The following is a 17214-nucleotide window of genomic DNA, read 5'->3' as shown; positions in this document are numbered from 1 at the left end:
CACTCCGGAACCCAAGTTGGCCGGAAACTCCCTGAGTCCACTTCCTGAGCACTAGGGCACGTATGGGCCACCACAGCAGGATCTGAAGCCCTAATTTTAAAGGACCCATCATATCTCACGCTGAGGGCCAGGGTTAACACTTCAATCATCACAGGTAGCTCCCCGTACTTTCATTCCTTGACTAGACGTTTTCTTTTCTCCAAGATGGCTTCACTGCATCTTTCTCATCCTTTCGGCAGCTCCGCATTTCCCAGAAATTAATTTACGTAGATTGATCTGTCAAGCGCTCGCTCTGTTGTGGATGTTGGTTTTTATCCTTCCAGATAACTGTACTACACAAAACTACACTGGTTCCTTCGCCTTTCGGACAAAATTAAGGTCTGTTGGTAGCACATAGCTGTGTAATACAAATACACACGGCTTTTCCACCACTAAAGGTTATGGAAGCAATTTTAAGAATTATGCCATCTTCAAAGCCTTACATATGCATAAGCTTGAAAGATTTAACAACAACTTGCATCTAATTGCTTGTTTATTCATGAATTCCCCTAAGCAGATAGCTTCCCACTAGAAAATTAAACAACACTGATGTTGAACCTAACGGAGAAAAGCAATCAAATTTGAGCTGATTTCTTCTATGAAATTTAATATCTATTGGGATAGCTAAAATTTACTCTTAACCTCAAATTTTAAAAGCCACTCTACCAGGTATCAATCAACTAACTAACAACTGGTGGTTAAAACTTGTAAGCGTACATTCTCCATAAAATTTTAAGGCACAGATAGAAAAGAGAGCGTGATTGTAGGCTCTGTGGAGATGGGGACCACTTGGAATGGAACACGAAGGGAAATGGGGAAAGCCTAAGAAGAAATGGAATAGAATATTCCAGGCAAGAAGGCAGGGTTCTTTCTCTGCCTCCTCTCTGACAGAAGACTTAGATGAAAACCTGGTCTGCTGGCCCACACGATACTCAGTGGAGCATGGAAAATAGTTCTCTCTTAAGGCCATTTCTGAGCAGCAGAATGGATCTACTCTCTCAATAAAGGAGCCAGGCTCTATACCATACCTCCTTCATTTCCTCTCCACTGATGCTTACAGACATGAGAATCCTTTCCTTAGTTGCTGCTGGGCTCGTTCTTCTTGTTCAGCTTCACCCAGGTAAGAGAAAAATCCTTGGAGAGGTAGTGTTGGCAGTTTAATCGGGATCTGTCTTTGGAAAAGCAAGCTGACTTCGGGGAAACCTCACTGTTCATCTCTATGATTGCAATAATCTCAGGCTAAGCCAGTCACTGAGCTTAGCTTCTGAGAAACAGAAGAATCCAATCCACTGTCTCAGATCCTTAGCAACTAGAGCACCCAGTCCACTTCCCTAGTCAGTCTACACGGGGATTTGGGCTTCTTCGTTCTTTTAGATCCCATCCCTGGTTTTCAAATCTTCAACACACTTCAGCATATGACAAAGTAACTGCTTTAAAAAGGAAAACATCAACATTTTCAATGTCTCGGTAGTTGGTTCAAATACCTTGCCCTGAGAGTATTCCAAACTTTCTTTGGGATCTCATAGATAATAAACAGAAAATGATCTCATTGAAATCCCTACCATCCTGACTTGTTTGCACTTGAGACTCGGGGTGCTTTAAACAGATCTGTTTGCTCAGTACAGCCCGCAACCAACTGGATCTTCTGGCTAGTCCTCTCAGATACCCTTGGAACTTGCTACCTGTATTCTGAGGTTTCCCATCCTTCCTTCATAAGCTCCCAAGTGTCTCATCCTCTTGGGGGTGTGTGTCATCCTCAGAAGCTCTAGTTAGACAAGAGATCCTGACAATGTGTCCTTACGACTTGGGAGACATTGTCCCCACCTGCATTCATTCACTTACACAAAACAAACAGAAAATTTTAATTGAAGCTGAACCTTTGTCCTTAATTTTCTAGAAACGTATTGGTCTGTTATTTCTGTTAATAAAATATAGATTCCCTGAGAGAATTCAAAACTTATGATGGATAAATAAGTAAATGAGTGAGAAAGAAATACAGACATGGAATTTAGCACAAAACAATTCCCCTAAAAGCCAGAATGCAAAATATAGAGAAACCGTGTTAGAAACAGAGCAAGCCATGTTCTAACTAGGAGGTGCAGAAAGGCCTCCTGGGTAGTAGGGATGAACCTTTGGGAAGAGGCAGCCCTAGAACCAAGCAAGGAGCATCCAGGGAACAGGGCCTGTGCGGAGCTCTCCCTTACAAAGCTAGGTTTCTAGCTAGCTTGTCTTTCCTCTTGCATAGAGATCAGACAATGGATGCAGATAGTAGAGTGATTCAATCTGTCCTCTCCGTCTCCTCCTACCTTGGGAGTTCTCTGTGGCCAGATCAGCACATAAACTTACTTAGAAGCTCACAGGCCCCAGAACTCAACCTATTTATATTGGAATTCCAGCAAGCAGGGGGCAGGGGAGGCAGTGGCGAAAACTGTGACCACTATTGCCAAGGCAGTGAGGTGGGGGTGAGTTCAATGCTCGGCAGAAGGCAGTACCCAGGAAACTATCTGAACTCTGGGCTTACTTTTCCCTTCTGCCAGTGGCAATAATGGGAGTGTTGTTGGCTAACTTTCCATCTGAAACTTAAAGATCTTACAACAATGGGCACGGTTTACTGTCGATCTGCCTATAATGGTGTGCACGGCTTTGTAAATTTTGATCTCTGTCAGACACTACTAGAAATACAAAGAAGAAACATCGTGTTGGAAAGGTTTGTTTGTTGGAGTTGGAAAGTTGCCACCTTCCTAGGAAGAGACACTCTCTTTCGGTGTAAGCTGGCTGATTTGAACAGGGGGGATGACCCGCGTCTTTTGCAAATGATGCCTGAGGGCATTGCGTATGGTTTACCAGGAGTCTGGCCTCCCCACCCCCCAGATTTAGTAATCAAGAATTTACTTTTTGGCCTGGTAGATTAGTAGGTAACTAACGGCCACTCTCTTCTCCTAGGCAGTGCCTCATTCTACAGACAGCATCTCTGTTCAAAGCTGGATGGTCACTGTGCAATTGACTGCCTTATCTTTGAAGAAAAGATCGGGGGCTGTCGGGCTGACTTAACACCGCTGTGCTGCAGAAAAAGAAAGAAACACTGAATTCTCAGCACCAGCTCCCAGGCAGAATCTCTCTACAAAGCTCTCCAGACTTTCTCGACACTATGTCCCGTAAACCCTATACACTCTGTTTCTGGCAAAAAAATAAAATAAAATAAAATAATAATAATAATAATAATAATAAAAACAAAAAAATGAAAAAATACAAAAAAGTCTATGGGCTGTTTTATTGGCTGATCAAAGTAAGAAAACATGTAAAAGCAGGTAAAGATGAAAGATCAACTGATTTCTCTAGTTCTCTCCCTAGCTTTAAGCAGATCTTTGACAATGGGTCTTTCTTCTCCCCAAGTGTCTGATGGATGTAATTACAGGGAACTTGACCCTCGCAGTAAATGGCTACTTACAAGACACCAATGGTTTCAGCTGTATTCCTGTCACGTGTTGTGAGGCATTGTTTAGGCTGCCTTCCATATGCTGTATAGCCTAGAACACGGAGTTCCATAGAGGATGGAGCTCACATCAAAGTTCAGGTTGGCTGTAGAGTAGATATGTTTCACACAGGCCACTTACAGAGAACTTACGTCACAGCCCACGCAGACAGCCCGGTTCTCAGAAGTCATGAGCCCACCCAGTGCCTCGCGACGAATGAGCCCATCTTCAGTTTCTGAATTACTACATTCATAACACAGACGTCTGGCTTTTATGTCTCATGTCCTTAGCATGCCCAGTAAATAGTGTTCTGGGTGAGGATGGGACAAGGAAGGCCGTTCATAAAGGTGGGACATGTCTTAGGAGGAAATGTGGTAAGCTGAGTGGAAGGACAGGTTACAACAATCTGCTAAGAAAGAAAGCTCACGCCGCTGGTGAGCCTGCGCTCCATCTCCCACCCAAAAAAAAAAAAAAAAACATGCTCCAGCCTGCCCTTTCCTGCCCTTTGCCCTAATTTGACAAAATTGGAAGGCCAGTGTATTTCACAGGTCACTTTTACCATGCTCCTTTCCTAGCTCACATCCCACCAGGATTTGTGGACCCTGACATAAAATCAAGCTTGTTTGGGCTACATTTAAAACAATGGCTTTGCAAAACTTTAAGTTTGGAATTTGGTGGTGTCAGACATCGAGTTAATGACCATAGGCCCAATTTCAATAAGCAAGTGTGGTTTACAAAATTCAACCTGATAATACCATTTGAATTTTTTTTCTTCACATTTTGATGGCTCCGTTTTGATTTTAGAATGCTCTAGGACAGTTTACATTTCAAAGGATCAGAAGATAGTCAATGGCGCCATCTAGTGGAAGCGTCATTCAGTGAGCATTCCTTTGCATCCTGCTCTTTCTGGTATGGCACCCCAGCTCCACTCCCTTTTCTTTATAAACTCTTTCTTTGAAGGCATTGCTGACTATCCTGTGATTTGATCCTGTCTGGACAGACATATCCTAACGAGCAAGTAACACACATGGGGGAAGGATGGAGTACTGCAATCCAATCCGCGATAGTTGAAGTCCATTGGAGCCAAACGGGAACCGTGCAACTGTTTAGAGTGATGCCCTTAACTAAGTTTATCTCTTAAATAAACTAATATCTTAAAACAGGAGATAAATCCACACATAACTCCAATAGAGAATAATTACTAAGCTAAAATTAGCTTTTAAAACAAACTTGTCTCTGTCAAGAGGTTATATTTGAAGAGTATCTGGGGCACAGGAGACAGGTCTATCAGTAATGTGACTGACTCCCTGCAAACACGAGGACATGAGTTCAATCCTCAGTGCACACATTTAAAAGCCAGGTATTTGCAGGCCCATAGCTGTAATCCCAGGTCTGGGGAGGTGGGGCTATCAGATGTGCCAGCGACAAACCACTGAGAAACCCTGTCTCAAAAAGAGAGGGTAAGACCTGAGGAAATGGCAGCTGAGATCTCTTCTGGCCACCACACGAACGTCACATGTGTTCTGACAAATATACACAAGCTCTTGTGTGTGCTTGCATGTGCACACACACATACCACACCACACACACGAGAATTTCTGTGTGCAAACCCTGATGAGTTATCATTGGGAAGAGAGTCCATAATTTCACCTTTAAGAAATTTTTAAAACAGCTGTGAAAACTTGGTAGGAATAATCTTAAATTTTCCAAGCTAATTTTTCCCTGGAATGTAATGTATCTGAGAGTTTAATCATATAAAAATGCCAACAGAAGGGTTTTGTTAGTCAAGATGCCTTCCTCTTTGATCTTCTTAGGACAACGCTTCTCGTCTGCAGCATAATTTCAGCCCACGTCGCCCAAGCTCCGATCTCTAATCCCCACTTGATGAAACTCTGAAGACCGATGTGTGTATCATAGTGCTATTTTTCTTTTAAAATTGATTTTTATAGTTTCATACTTACATACAATGTATTGTTATTAATTATTATTTTCATATTTTGCCCATCCTAACACCCTCCATCCTTCCCTTCAGAACCCATTCCTCCACACACCTAGTCCCCCAGTGTTTATACCATTAGAAGAAATGACATCACTGCCTCTAATAACCACCAACAGCCATTAGCTCCTCAGGAAGGGATGAGGTCTCATGGGCATCGTCTCCATCCAGGGTTGAAAGTCAGAGGTGTTATGGCTAGAGAAGCTCCATTTTATGCCAGGCATTCATCCTGGTACCTACCAGCCATTTGACTTAGACTCCAGGCCCTGGAAGATAAGTTCACAGGACCCCCGACTCAGTAAACCCCATCTGAAAATGTACAGCCATGACTCTCTGCTTATGATTTGACTAACTGCTTTTATTTTGCTTCTGTCAACTAGGGTAACTGAGCTGGAGTGCCCAGAGCTGCATACTTTGTGATAGTTGTACCTAGATTTCAGGATGTCAATCAGGCCAAAACATCCAGCAACACGGCACTTGTTTGGACAGGGGGCTGTACAGAAGGTCCTACCTCTCAGTGGTCTTATGGCCACAAGGTGGGTGTAGGTGTGCACAGTGTCTGTGTGGCAAGCTGATGAGGTAGGTTGGTGCCACTGGGGTTTGCAGTATGTTATTGAACCATACATTGGTAGTGTGAAGAACCCCATGTGATCCACAAGAAAAGTCCTGTATATAATTACTAGGATAATTTTAATGCTATAAGTTAATAATGTCACACCATTTGACAACAAGAAGATAGTTATGAACATTGAGGTCATCTAAAGGATTCTTTGTTTTTTTGGGGGGGTGTTTGTTTTTTGTTTTGTTTTGTTTTGTTTTTTGAGACAAGGCTTCTCTGTAGCTTTGGTGCCTGTCCTGGAACTAGCTCTTGTAGACCAGTCTGGCCTTGAACTCAGAGATGGCCTGCCTCTGCCTCCCTCTCCCTCTCGAGTGCTGGGATTAAAGGTGTGCGCCACCACCACCCTGCATCTAAAGGATCTTACAGAGGTTCCTGATGGTGGCAATGGGAAGGACAGGTGAACCCTTCAAGAGTGCTTCTCAGCGGCACACTTCAGAGTCCAGAGTCCACTCTGAGCTGATGCCAACGGCACGGACACGTGAGTCAAGCCATTGGAGGAGCTCTCAGTATTGCTGCCGTTTGGACGTGAACGTGAGAGATTACAGTCATTTCATTCTGGAGAGGAACATCCAAATCCACGCAGATTCTTTTCACTCCCCCCTAAAGCTGTTGGTGTAAGCATTGGAGTCACGTGTCTTAAGATGGAAGACATGCTTTAAGACACTTGTGGTTTTCTCTAAATCTCTGATTCCTGCCGAGATGAGCTGTTTGGTAAGGGCTAAAAGTAAAGCTCATTTCCGTACAAGGTGGACAAAAGGACCAGCTGCTGTTTGTTAGTTTGGTAGTTACTTGACTGCAGTTCAAGTAAAAAAGAAAAAAAAAAGACTCAAGGAAGCCATCCACCGATACACCAGCAACAAAGTTTAGCGTAAGTCAGTTTGGGTAAGCAACTCCACGGCTGAGTAGAAATCCAGAATTAATAACTAATTCTGGCAGGTGAGCTAGTTAATTTTCAGGAAATGCTTCAGCTTTAATAATATTCAATATCAATTATCCTTCAAGACAAAAGAAAAGACAGGCCGGGCAGTGGTGGCGCACGCCTTTAATCCTAGCACTTGGAAGGCAGAGGCAGACGGATTTCTGTGAGTTCGAGACCAGCCTGGTCTACAAGAGCTAGTTCCAGGATAGGCTCCAAAGCTACAGAGAAACCCTGTCTCAAAAATAAAAAAAAAATTACAAAAGAAAAATAAGAAAGGACAGAGAGCGTCAAGTAACAGATTTTATTTGGTAAAAAGAACCGTAGTTCAAGCACAATGAATAAAACAATCCCCCCAATGTGTTCTATTTCGTGAAGCCAAGAGAAAGGCTTTTTTTTTTTTTTAAAGAATTAGCTTTAAAAGTGGGTCTGGCCCGCACCTCCTTGGCTGAGAGGAAATCCTAAATATAAAATTTCTGGGTGGTAGTGTCTACCCTACTTTGGGTCCATGAGCTCCAGTAGGGGGCGCTGCAGACATCACCTCCCAAATACAAAAGAATACTGAGGGTTAACTAGTCCCAGCTCTCTGAGCAGTCTCTTTCACACCCAAACTGACTTTCCTAGGGTCACGGGAACAACAGTGGAGGACACAGGGGAAGGTAGAGAGACCCTTCAGGGTGAGAAATTCTGTCCTTCCTGAAGCACAGGTCCCTACCTCTCTCTCTCCAAACTTACTTTTGAGGTCACAGCTACCAGGGTCAGGGAGTGGAGTGAGACCTAGAAAACAGCCAGAAGCCTCCTACCTTACTTTATCTTCTTCTTAGATCTTGGTCTCCCTCCCTTACTACAGAGCTGCCCAGTGTCCGTGGTCCCCGGATGACACAGAAGCCTGGCAGAATGTTGACCGGGGTGATTCTTCCTGTCGTGATGGAGATGGTGCCTCCCCCAGTCCACTCTGTATGCAGCCTGGAGAATCACAACTCCACTGGCTGACAGAGTGAATCCATTTTTGCCATGATTCACCACAGGCTTGGGTAGTCAGAAAGCATATTCCACTGGGCTAAGAAATCGTTGGTATCTGTTTTCTTTGTGAGATCCAGTGGCTCTTCCGCTTCTGTGGGGGATCCTCTGTTGATCATTCTCTGCCCGGATGTTCCTACCGGGGATTCCGTGCAAAGATCCCTGCTTACTCTGCCCGTGGGAGCATCCACACCATTCCTTCTGAGAGCAGTCTGCTGAACGTAGAAGAGCACATAGGCAGGCTCACTTAGGACCGAGGACACACCACAGCTGTTGACATGAGAATCATCCATCTTATACCACCGGCCACTGCCAGCTTTGACGTAACAGAAGTAATGTCCACTGTGACAAGTCACACCATTATGGACCAGCACAGCATACAGGGCGTACACCAACGGGTCGCTACTGGACTGAGATACGTATGGCTGGAAATCGAGGGACTCAGGGTAGCTCACCTTCCTGTCCTTGTGGTCGCCTGTGAACTCTGAGAAGCGATTCAACACCAGCAGGAGAACCTTTGGGGCATCTTGCACAGTCAGAGTCTTGGAAGCTGCCGTCTTCTTCTGACAGTGGTCGCAATGGTAGGCATTTTCCCCACACAGCTTTTCCTCCTTTACTAAAGCCTCCAAGGCTTGCTCCACACTCTGAGCTGCTTTGATATCCAGGGTAATGTCAAGGAAGGGCTCTAAGATGTCTGTGGTTTCCTGGCAGCGGAGACATTTGATCTGAGATCTCCAGGAGCCTCCAAATATCTCACGGATCATGGTGCTGTGCTCAGATGTGGACTCCAAGTCCTTGCTTCCTTGTAGACAGGATGTGCGCATGGCATCCAAGATGAACATCAGAAACTCATGGGCATCTTCCTGCTTGTTCTTATGGAAGGCAGCAGTCAGCATCTCTGAAGGCCGGATGACACGCTTCAAGTGGAGGAGACTCTGGGTCACATGATTTTCCATAGCACACATCACGCAGCTTCCTTGGTGACAACAGTTCCGAGAGTGCTCCCGGGACAGTAGGTAGTTGGCAAGAGGTGGTGTGTGTGTCAGACACTGCAGGGCGGCATTCAGGTAGCAGCTGTTCCCCGTGTTCTTCAGCCCAGCGCCCACGTCATAGGCCTTCTCCCAGCTCAGACTGTGCTTCCCCCTGGCAGCCAGCTCTGCTGCCACCTGAGCTTCATCCTGATGCTGGTCTGGTCGGTCAGGAGATGACAGGGCAGGATCTGTGGGAGGGACAAGATCACAGATAAGACTCCAGAGCTAACACCTTGGTTGAGGACATGTAAGCTCTAATGGACTTACTGTGAGACTCACCCTCTAAGAACAGTCTAGCAGACTCTATGGCCCCTGGGTCCTCCTTCACATGTGGTACTGGAGTCCCCTCAGCAGGCAGAATGATACTTTCCCCCTCGTAAAAGCTCACGTCTTCATTTAACCAGGCTAGAGGGCTCAGCTGGTCTTCATTGGATGCTGACATCCCAAAGGAAGAGTCTCTGATGCCAGATTGCTAACAGGGCAGGAGCAAGCAGGCGAAGCTCAAAAGCTTCCTTCTTCCAGGTTCTTAAGTAGGCTTCCAACAGAAGGTGTGGCCCAGAATAAAGGTGTGTCTTTTCTCCTTATAATCCCAATCAAAGCCTGGAGTTGGTGGCGCACACCTTTAATCCGAGCACTCAGGAGGCAGAGGCAAGACTATCTCTGTGAATTCCAGGGCAGCCAGGGTTGGAACCCTGTCTCAATAAAGCAAATTTAAAAAAAAAAATCCCATCAGGTGTATGTCTTCCAGAATCAAGATGAAAGCTAAAGCCTTCTGTCTTCCCACCTCAGAGTCTAGTGTTCCTTTTAACACAAATCTACACAACAGGCAATACAGAAAGGTTTGTGGACGTACACTACAAGACTTTCACTTCAGTGATTGGCAGGGCAGCAAATGAGACACAAGCCTGGTTTTGAAGTAGCTTTCAAGATGGCGGAGGCAATGCCCTCGTGGCAACATTCCTTTCAGCAGCTTGTTTGCTTGTTGCCTAGATTACTGTTTTCCCTCATACCTATCCTTGATTGTCAAGGAAACTACATCTGGAACTATCTAAAATCCAAACATGGCGGCCACCTGTAAGAGATGTTTCCTTAATTTGAGGCGGGAAGATCCACCTCTACTCAGGATCTTTAAGGTAAGAAGGCACATCTCTAGTCCACATCTTTCCAGGTCAGAAAAGAGAAAGCCTAATTTCATAGAACTAACTTTACGGGAGACAGCATTTTGCTCTTGGGAGCAGGAGTGAAACAGCAGGAGGGTGTTTCTCAAATATTTCTTCTCCCTTTGACCTCCAGACAATGCCCTTTGTTCCTTCACACAGATTTTCAAGGTTAAACTCATCGCATTGCCCAAAAGTACAGCCGTGCCTACCGGGCACAGGCAAGGCTGCTGGCCTCTACAGCTGTCCATCCGCACACAACTTGCTCTAAGCAGGCTTCTCAGACGCTTCATGGTTCAAGCAGCCCTCTATCCTGATCACTCCATAGTAACCCCACTACTGAGAAAGAGATCCCTGTCTTATACAGTGTGAGATGGTGGAACCCTGCATCCCCACACCAGAGAGGTATAAGATCAAACAGTAAAATATCTTCGCACCACAAGGCGGAAGCACACAGCTAACTCAGCACACCACAGTGAACCAGCTAGGCTATGAGAGTCATGCTTTTCAGGAACAAGAGTGCTGTGTCCTCGTGGAAGGTGCGGGTGACTAGTTTGAATTATGTACAGGCTTACAGAGCTGGCAGTGCCAGAGAGTTATTAATCAGGAGAGGTGTAGCCAGTAGATTAATTAGGGTGCTGGCCAGGTGGGAAATATTTTCCAGTGGACAAGAGGCGTTCACAATGAGTGCAGGGTTGTTGTTAGGTCTTTGGAACTTGGTGAGGCAAGAATATATCAAGAGAGTTGGGAGAAGTTCAGTCCTTTCCACACTCAGGCCTAGGGCAATCTTGTTTTGTTTTTTTTCTTTTGGCCTTATTCCTTGGGTAGGGGATTTCAATTTTCTTAAAGCAAAAAGGAGGTATAATCAATGATTATTATACACAACTTCTGTGAAGAAAAACAAACAAATGTTACTGTCTCCCCCATGGCTAGGACAATCACTGACCTTTCTTTGGCCTGCAGTGGAAAATAGGTGTTTGATTAGATTCCTCAAATCCACATTTTCTTTTGACTCCTCCTCGTCACTGCAGTATTTCAGAGAGACCTGGTCCTCCCCCAGTCAACAGAGCTGCTGAACTTTGACCTCTAGGGAACCTCACATGCAGGACCCCGAGTGGGGGGCGGGCATAATCTGTGATTAAGGCAGCCTCTGACCACAGGAGCTCCTGGCCATCTCAGGTGAGGAGATCTCAGGCAGGAGAAGGGTCTTGGTGCCTCCTGAAGGGTTTAAGGTGCCAATGCATAACTAAAAGTGGCCTCTGGGCCCTGCCTACAAACCAGCCTACTGATGCCTCTATGCCATCCAGCTAGGGAGAAATCCGCATCCAGGTCTCCAGCTTCCTCCTTTGCCACCACTTGGCACTTTCCTTGTGTGGTTTCTTTTCTTTTGTTTGTTTGTTTTTTCCTTGTTTTGTTTTGTTGCTGTTGTTGTTGTTTTGTTTGTTTTAGGGTTTTGTTTTTTGTTTTTTCTTTTTCTTTTTGTCTGCTTTGTTTTACTCCCTAAGAAAGGGCCAAAATTAGGCAGGTGGTGGTGGCATATGCCTTTAATCCCAGCTTCGGTGAAGCAAAGGTTGATGGATCTCTGTGAGTTAGAGGCTAATTTGGACTACAGAGATAGTTTCAGGACAGCCAGAATTACACATAGAGAAACCCTGTCTCAAAGAACAACAGTAATAGTAATAATAATAATGGTAATAGATAAGAAGGTGGGAGAAGTTTGGTAATAATGTAAGTATCACAAAATGATTAAAATTAGAATAATAAATATTTAAACAAAAGTTCTAAGATAATAAGTGTTTATCATGAAATAGGTCTAAATCCTAGGCTAGGGTTCCCTGGTGTTTACTCTGTGGTATAAACTGTACTGATTTCCTTCCAAAATCTTGCTGACTCCCACTTCAAAAAGATAAGATGAATGTTTAGGTAGCAAATGCTACTGTTGTGTTTGTTTCTGAGGCAAGATCCTTTGTGAACCATCCTGACTGTGCTGGTGGATTTTGTGTGTTACCTTGACCCAAGCTAGAGTCACCAGAGAGGAAGGAGCTTAGTTGAGAAAATGCCTCCCTGGGATCCAACTGTAAGGCATTTTCTCAATTCCTGATCAATGGGGGAGGGTCCAGGCCATGGTGAGTGGTGCTATCCCTGGGCTGATGGCCCTGGGTTCTATAAGAAAGCAGTCTGAGCAAGCCAGGGACAGCAAGTCAGGAAGCAACACTTCTCCAAGGCCTCTCCTTCAGCTCCTGCCTCTAGGAACCTGCTCTGTTTGAGTTCCCGTCCTAACATCCTTCAGAGGTAAGCAGCAACATAGAGTAAGCTGAGTCAAACCCACTCCTCCTGTTGGATTCAGGGGGTTTGCGCAAAGATGGGGACAGACCACCAAAGTCTAATAAACCAGAGGCAAACTTTATTCCAGAAACCAGAATCCAGGAAAAAAAAAAATTTTTTAAAATTAAATAAATAAATCTCCATGGGGCACAAAAAGTTACCAGCTGAGACCACAGCCAGAGATTTTTTTTTGGGGGGGGGGAGGTGTAAGGCTGTGGCAGAGGTCAGTTTCTGAACCCTTTTATAGTAGGCACCAAGCATTAGGTCTGAACACAGAAATTTTTACAATTTTAAGGTAAAACTCAGATACAGATTGCCTTACTTTACAATCTCCATTAACACTTTTTCAGTTAAACTAGTGTGTGTACTTAACCCCTTATCTTCCTTGGTACTTGCAGGTGGTGTTTACTGAAGTCCTGTGTTGTCTGCTTGATGCTGTCAGTTTAACATAGCAGGGATAATGCCTAACCCAGAGGTCATATAACTATTTTCTCAAAAGTTGACTCATATGTAGGCTAGGTCTCAGTTTGCAGAGAGATGCTTTGGCCTTGTAAATAGAGCTCTGGGTTGTAAAGTGGAGTAACCCACTGTTAATAGTTAATCCTCAGGCTGCTGGGACAGCTGCTGACAGTCTGTGCTCATTCTCCTAGGCTTATAACTTCATATTTCTTTATTTTTACATTCCTATTTCTGGAATCTACATTTTTATATTCTTATTCTTGGACCCTTCCCTCCCAAACTTGCTATTTGGTTATGGAATAGAAACCCTAACTAAGAAAATCTGATATCAGTATACTGGGGTGTTGCTGGGACAGCCCTGGTCATGATTTGGGGATAATTGTGGAATGACTTTGGAACTTTGGGCTAGAAGAATAATTGAGTGTTAAGAGCTCAGTGGGGTGTTCTTTCGGACCTTGAAACTCAAGAATGTCAAGAGCAACTCAGAAGACTAAGGCCTGGCTTGTGACGTTTCAGAGGAAAGTTCAAAGGTTCTCTCAAAGCCTTTTGTTATTTTGAATAAAGATTCTGTGGTTCTGGGCGGCGGCTGAAGAATCAGCTGTGATGAACAAGATACAGGTGCTTTCCTTTGCTGGTATACTTGATGTCGCTCAGTTGGAGCAAAGATGTTAGTGGTGAATGAGAAGAGACCTAGTCACTGACATGAAATCTTCTGGGAAGTGTTCCCTGAGAGCACGGAAAACCTAAGTCCCAGAGGCAGCCACGGATGAACCTCGTGCTGTGCTGGCAGTTGGGCTTGGTAATGAGTAAGAGTCACCCAGGTGGTACTGGTTTTGAAGTCATGAAGGGGTCATGGAGAGCACTTGGGGTTTGGCACTGTGAGAAGGCAGAGATCACTGGTGAAGGTACAGTCTCACTGGCAGTTGAAGGCCCAGGACTGAAGGGGTCATACAAAGTTGTTGAGGCTAGGCACCATGAGGAGAGTCTATGAGAGAGAATTAGTGAAAGTTTGGTCCAGTTGCAGCAGAAGACTCCAGTGTTTTGGAGATGACAGTGGAGCATGGGATGACCACCAAGAACAGCAGCAGCCGTGGAGTGGAGTCAGCCAGAGTCAGAATACAAGCTGTGTTTTCTGTGGAGTACAGAGCCTGAGAAGGGACCCAACTCTCTGGAGGGGTCTAGAAATGGGTTAAATTAATACGTACGAGTTATCCAATAAGAAGCTAGAGCTAATGGGCCAAGCAGTGATTTAAATAATATGGTTTCTGTGTGATTATTTGGGGACTAAGCTAGCCAGGCAGCTGGGGAGAACAAGTGGCTTCCTCCTACAAGAGTAAGCCTGGGACAGCATGTAGTTGACAGGAGGTGGGGTGTGTCAGACACTGCAGAGTGGAGTTCAGGTAGCAGCTGGTACCCATGTTCTGGAGCCAATCTCCCACACTATGGGATTTCTCCCACCTTAGACTGTGTTTCACCCTGGCAGAAAGCTCTGTTGCCACCTGAGCTTCATCCTGATGCCAGTCTGATTGGTCAGGAGATGACAGGGCAGGATCTGTGGAAGGACAAGATCACAGATAGACTCCAGAGCTAACAGCCTTGGTTGAGGACATGTAAGCTATATTGGCTTACTGTGAGACTCAACTTCTGAGAGAAGCTTAGCAGCCTCCATGTCCCCGGGGAGCCTCCACATAATGGTACTGGAGTCCCGTGAGCAGGCAGAAGGATCCTTTCCCTCCTGTAAATGCACACTTCTCCCTTCACCAGGCTCAATGGCTCAGCTGGTCTTCACTAGATGCTGATATTCCAAAGGAAGATATTCTAATGTCAGTGAAGAAATGAACTTGCCAGCATCTCAGGGTGTGAAACAAGCCTTGGAGAATTTAGTGAAGGAGGAAGAGCTGTGTAGGGAAAAGGCCTACCACTGTGGTCATTGTCAGTAGATGAAAACTTCCAAAACCGTGACTAGGCAAGCTGCCTCAGAGGTCCTCCTGATGATATTGAATCTCTTCTCAGAGTTCACAGGTGACAAGGACAGGGAAGTGGGGGAAGTGAGTTAACCTGAGTCCCTTCCAGTCATACATGTCTCAACCCTATAGGCAACCATTGGTGTATGTCCCCTATACTGGGCTGATTCATGACAGTGTGACTTGTCACAGTGGACATTATTTCTGCTATGTCAAAGCTGGCAATGGCCGCTGGTAAAAACAGGATGATTCTGGGGTCCCAGGGTATGATGTGACTCTGTCCTCAATGGGCCTGCCTATGTGGTTTTTATGTTCAACAGACTGACTCCAAAAAGGATAGTATCTATGCCACAGCCAGGAGAGTAAACGGGCTTCTTGGCACCAAATACCAGGAATGGAAAACATGCCAGAGTATGGTCAAGAGAGCATCTGTTGATTGACAGAAAAGCTGCAGAGCCGTGGGAACACATGGTGAGTAGAGCAACCAAAGAAATCTTAGAGCAGTGAAAAATGCTTGAGGAATGCAAGCACCCAAAGCCTGCATAGAACCTCAGGGAAACTGAACCCACTCTGTCGGCAAACAGCAGTGGTGATCCACCAGTCCACACATGGAGTGGACTACAAGGAGAATTGCTCCCATCAGCAGTCTACCAGGCTCCTGCTGATAAGGGGCCCGTGAACGGCAGGCAGCTCTGTAGTCAGGAAGGGAGACAACGGTAGTGGCATTTCGTTTGTATTTTAATTAATAAAACTTGCCTGAAGGTCAAAGAGTAAAGCAGCCCCACTGGTCAGTGGTAACAGGCATCTTTAATCCCAGTAGGCACACTAGGGAAACCAGGCAGTGTATGCCTTTAATCCCAGAAACAGAGAGGGTCATAAAACAGGAACAGACAGATCTCAGACTCAGTCTCATTCTGAGATTCTTGGAGGCAGGATTGCCATTGTGGACTATGGGAGAGGTAAGAGTCAGTGGCTAGCTGTTTTACTTTTCTGACTTTCAGGTTGAACCCCAATTTCTGCCTCTGAGTTTTTAACTAACGTTAAAACTAATTTATTAATGTTTTTAACAAATGTTCAGACTAGGTCTATGAAAAAGAATAAGCAAGATGAGAGTTTTCTGGCTGCTCACTTGGGTTCAATCCATATTTCCATAAAGATAGTTTGATAGTGGGTTTTTTGTTGTTGATTTTTCAAGACAGTGTTTCTCTGTGTAGCTCTTGACTGTCCTGGAACTCAATCTGTATACCAGGCTGGCCTCAGACTCACAGGTATGCACTGTCTGTTCCTCACTGAGGACTGGGATAAAAGTCATGTGAAATCACTGCCCAGCGACGGCTTTCTTAAAGTGAAACTTCCCCAGAATATTCAAATTTCAAGTTCCTAAATTCCCACTTAGTTGAATATGCTGGGGATGTGAAAACACAAAGCAGGAATCATTGTATGATGGCCATTAGCAGGCCTCGCGTTCTTCTCATGGAGTTTGATTTCATTGGCTCTGCTCTTTGATTTCCTTTGATTCAGCAAATCGAAGGCAACACCTCTGGATGACTGATTCACATTTAGCAATGAGTCAGGAGACATATATGGAGATTCAGGGTTACAGAGAGCCCAGAGTAAGCCAAGAGGGACCATGGGCTCCACTGGAAGAGGAGATCCCTGGAGTTAGTGGAGGCCTATATGTGTCAGAAGACACTGGGGCTAGGAGACACATGGATTGGGTTTATGACAGAATCTTTGTACTGTGGGGCAGCCACCAGAGAAGACTGCTCAGACATGGGGTTAAGCCAAGAGAAAGTCTGTATTAGCGGGCAGGCAGAGTATGTGCCGGGCGGTCCCTATCTCAGTGGATCACTGAGCCTTTCTCAAGGTGAACTTTTAATTAAGCACCATATTCTCAGTTGACATGTTTCAGTTAACAAGAACAGTGGGCCCCAAGAAGAAAACAAAAGCCAAGGGGCAAGGGCAATACATTGGCCACAACTGTGGACTTGGATGGATTAGGGCTTTTTTATTTTGGAACCCAGTAGCGTTAATGGAATGAGTTCTATGGCCTGAATGGTATTTCCATCCTGCGGTCAGTGGTGCCAATATCTGGGAGTTTACTATGGTCTCAGGCCTATTACACTTGTCCCAGTGATCCACGATTCTGATCATATCAGACAGCAAGGCAAGGGAATTACTATTCCTAAAGAGAGACTGGGAGGTAGGTGCAGCT

General features: G+C 45.1%; 2 protein-coding genes across 2 annotated transcripts; one reads left to right on the top strand and one right to left on the bottom strand.

The window, feature by feature from the left end:
* The first annotated feature begins 1101 nt into the window (after nucleotides 1-1101).
* Nucleotides 1102-3213, top strand: LOC125414559 (beta-defensin 13-like). The gene is made up of 2 exons (XM_048456634.2): nucleotides 1102-1159; nucleotides 2983-3213. The coding sequence occupies exons 1-2, from the start codon at nucleotides 1102-1104 to the stop codon at nucleotides 3123-3125; spliced, it is 201 nt and encodes a 66-aa protein (XP_048312591.1). The 3' UTR covers nucleotides 3126-3213.
* A 4189-nt stretch (nucleotides 3214-7402) lies between these two features.
* On the bottom strand, nucleotides 7403-9536 carry LOC125414318 (ubiquitin carboxyl-terminal hydrolase 17-like protein B). Its single transcript, XM_087900960.1, has 2 exons — nucleotides 9432-9536; nucleotides 7403-9319 (listed from the first exon to the last, which is right to left on the bottom strand). Exons 1-2 carry the CDS (start codon nucleotides 9534-9536, stop codon nucleotides 8063-8065), a joined length of 1362 nt encoding a protein of 453 aa, XP_087757086.1. The 3' UTR covers nucleotides 7403-8062.
* Nucleotides 9537-17214: the final 7678 nt, after the last annotated feature.

The sequence above is a fragment of the Myodes glareolus genome, chromosome 23 (assembly GCF_982192425.1).
Source record: "Myodes glareolus chromosome 23, mMyoGla1.1, whole genome shotgun sequence".
Lineage (NCBI taxonomy): Eukaryota > Metazoa > Chordata > Mammalia > Rodentia > Cricetidae > Myodes > Myodes glareolus.
This window is presented reverse-complemented; position numbering and strand designations above follow the sequence as displayed.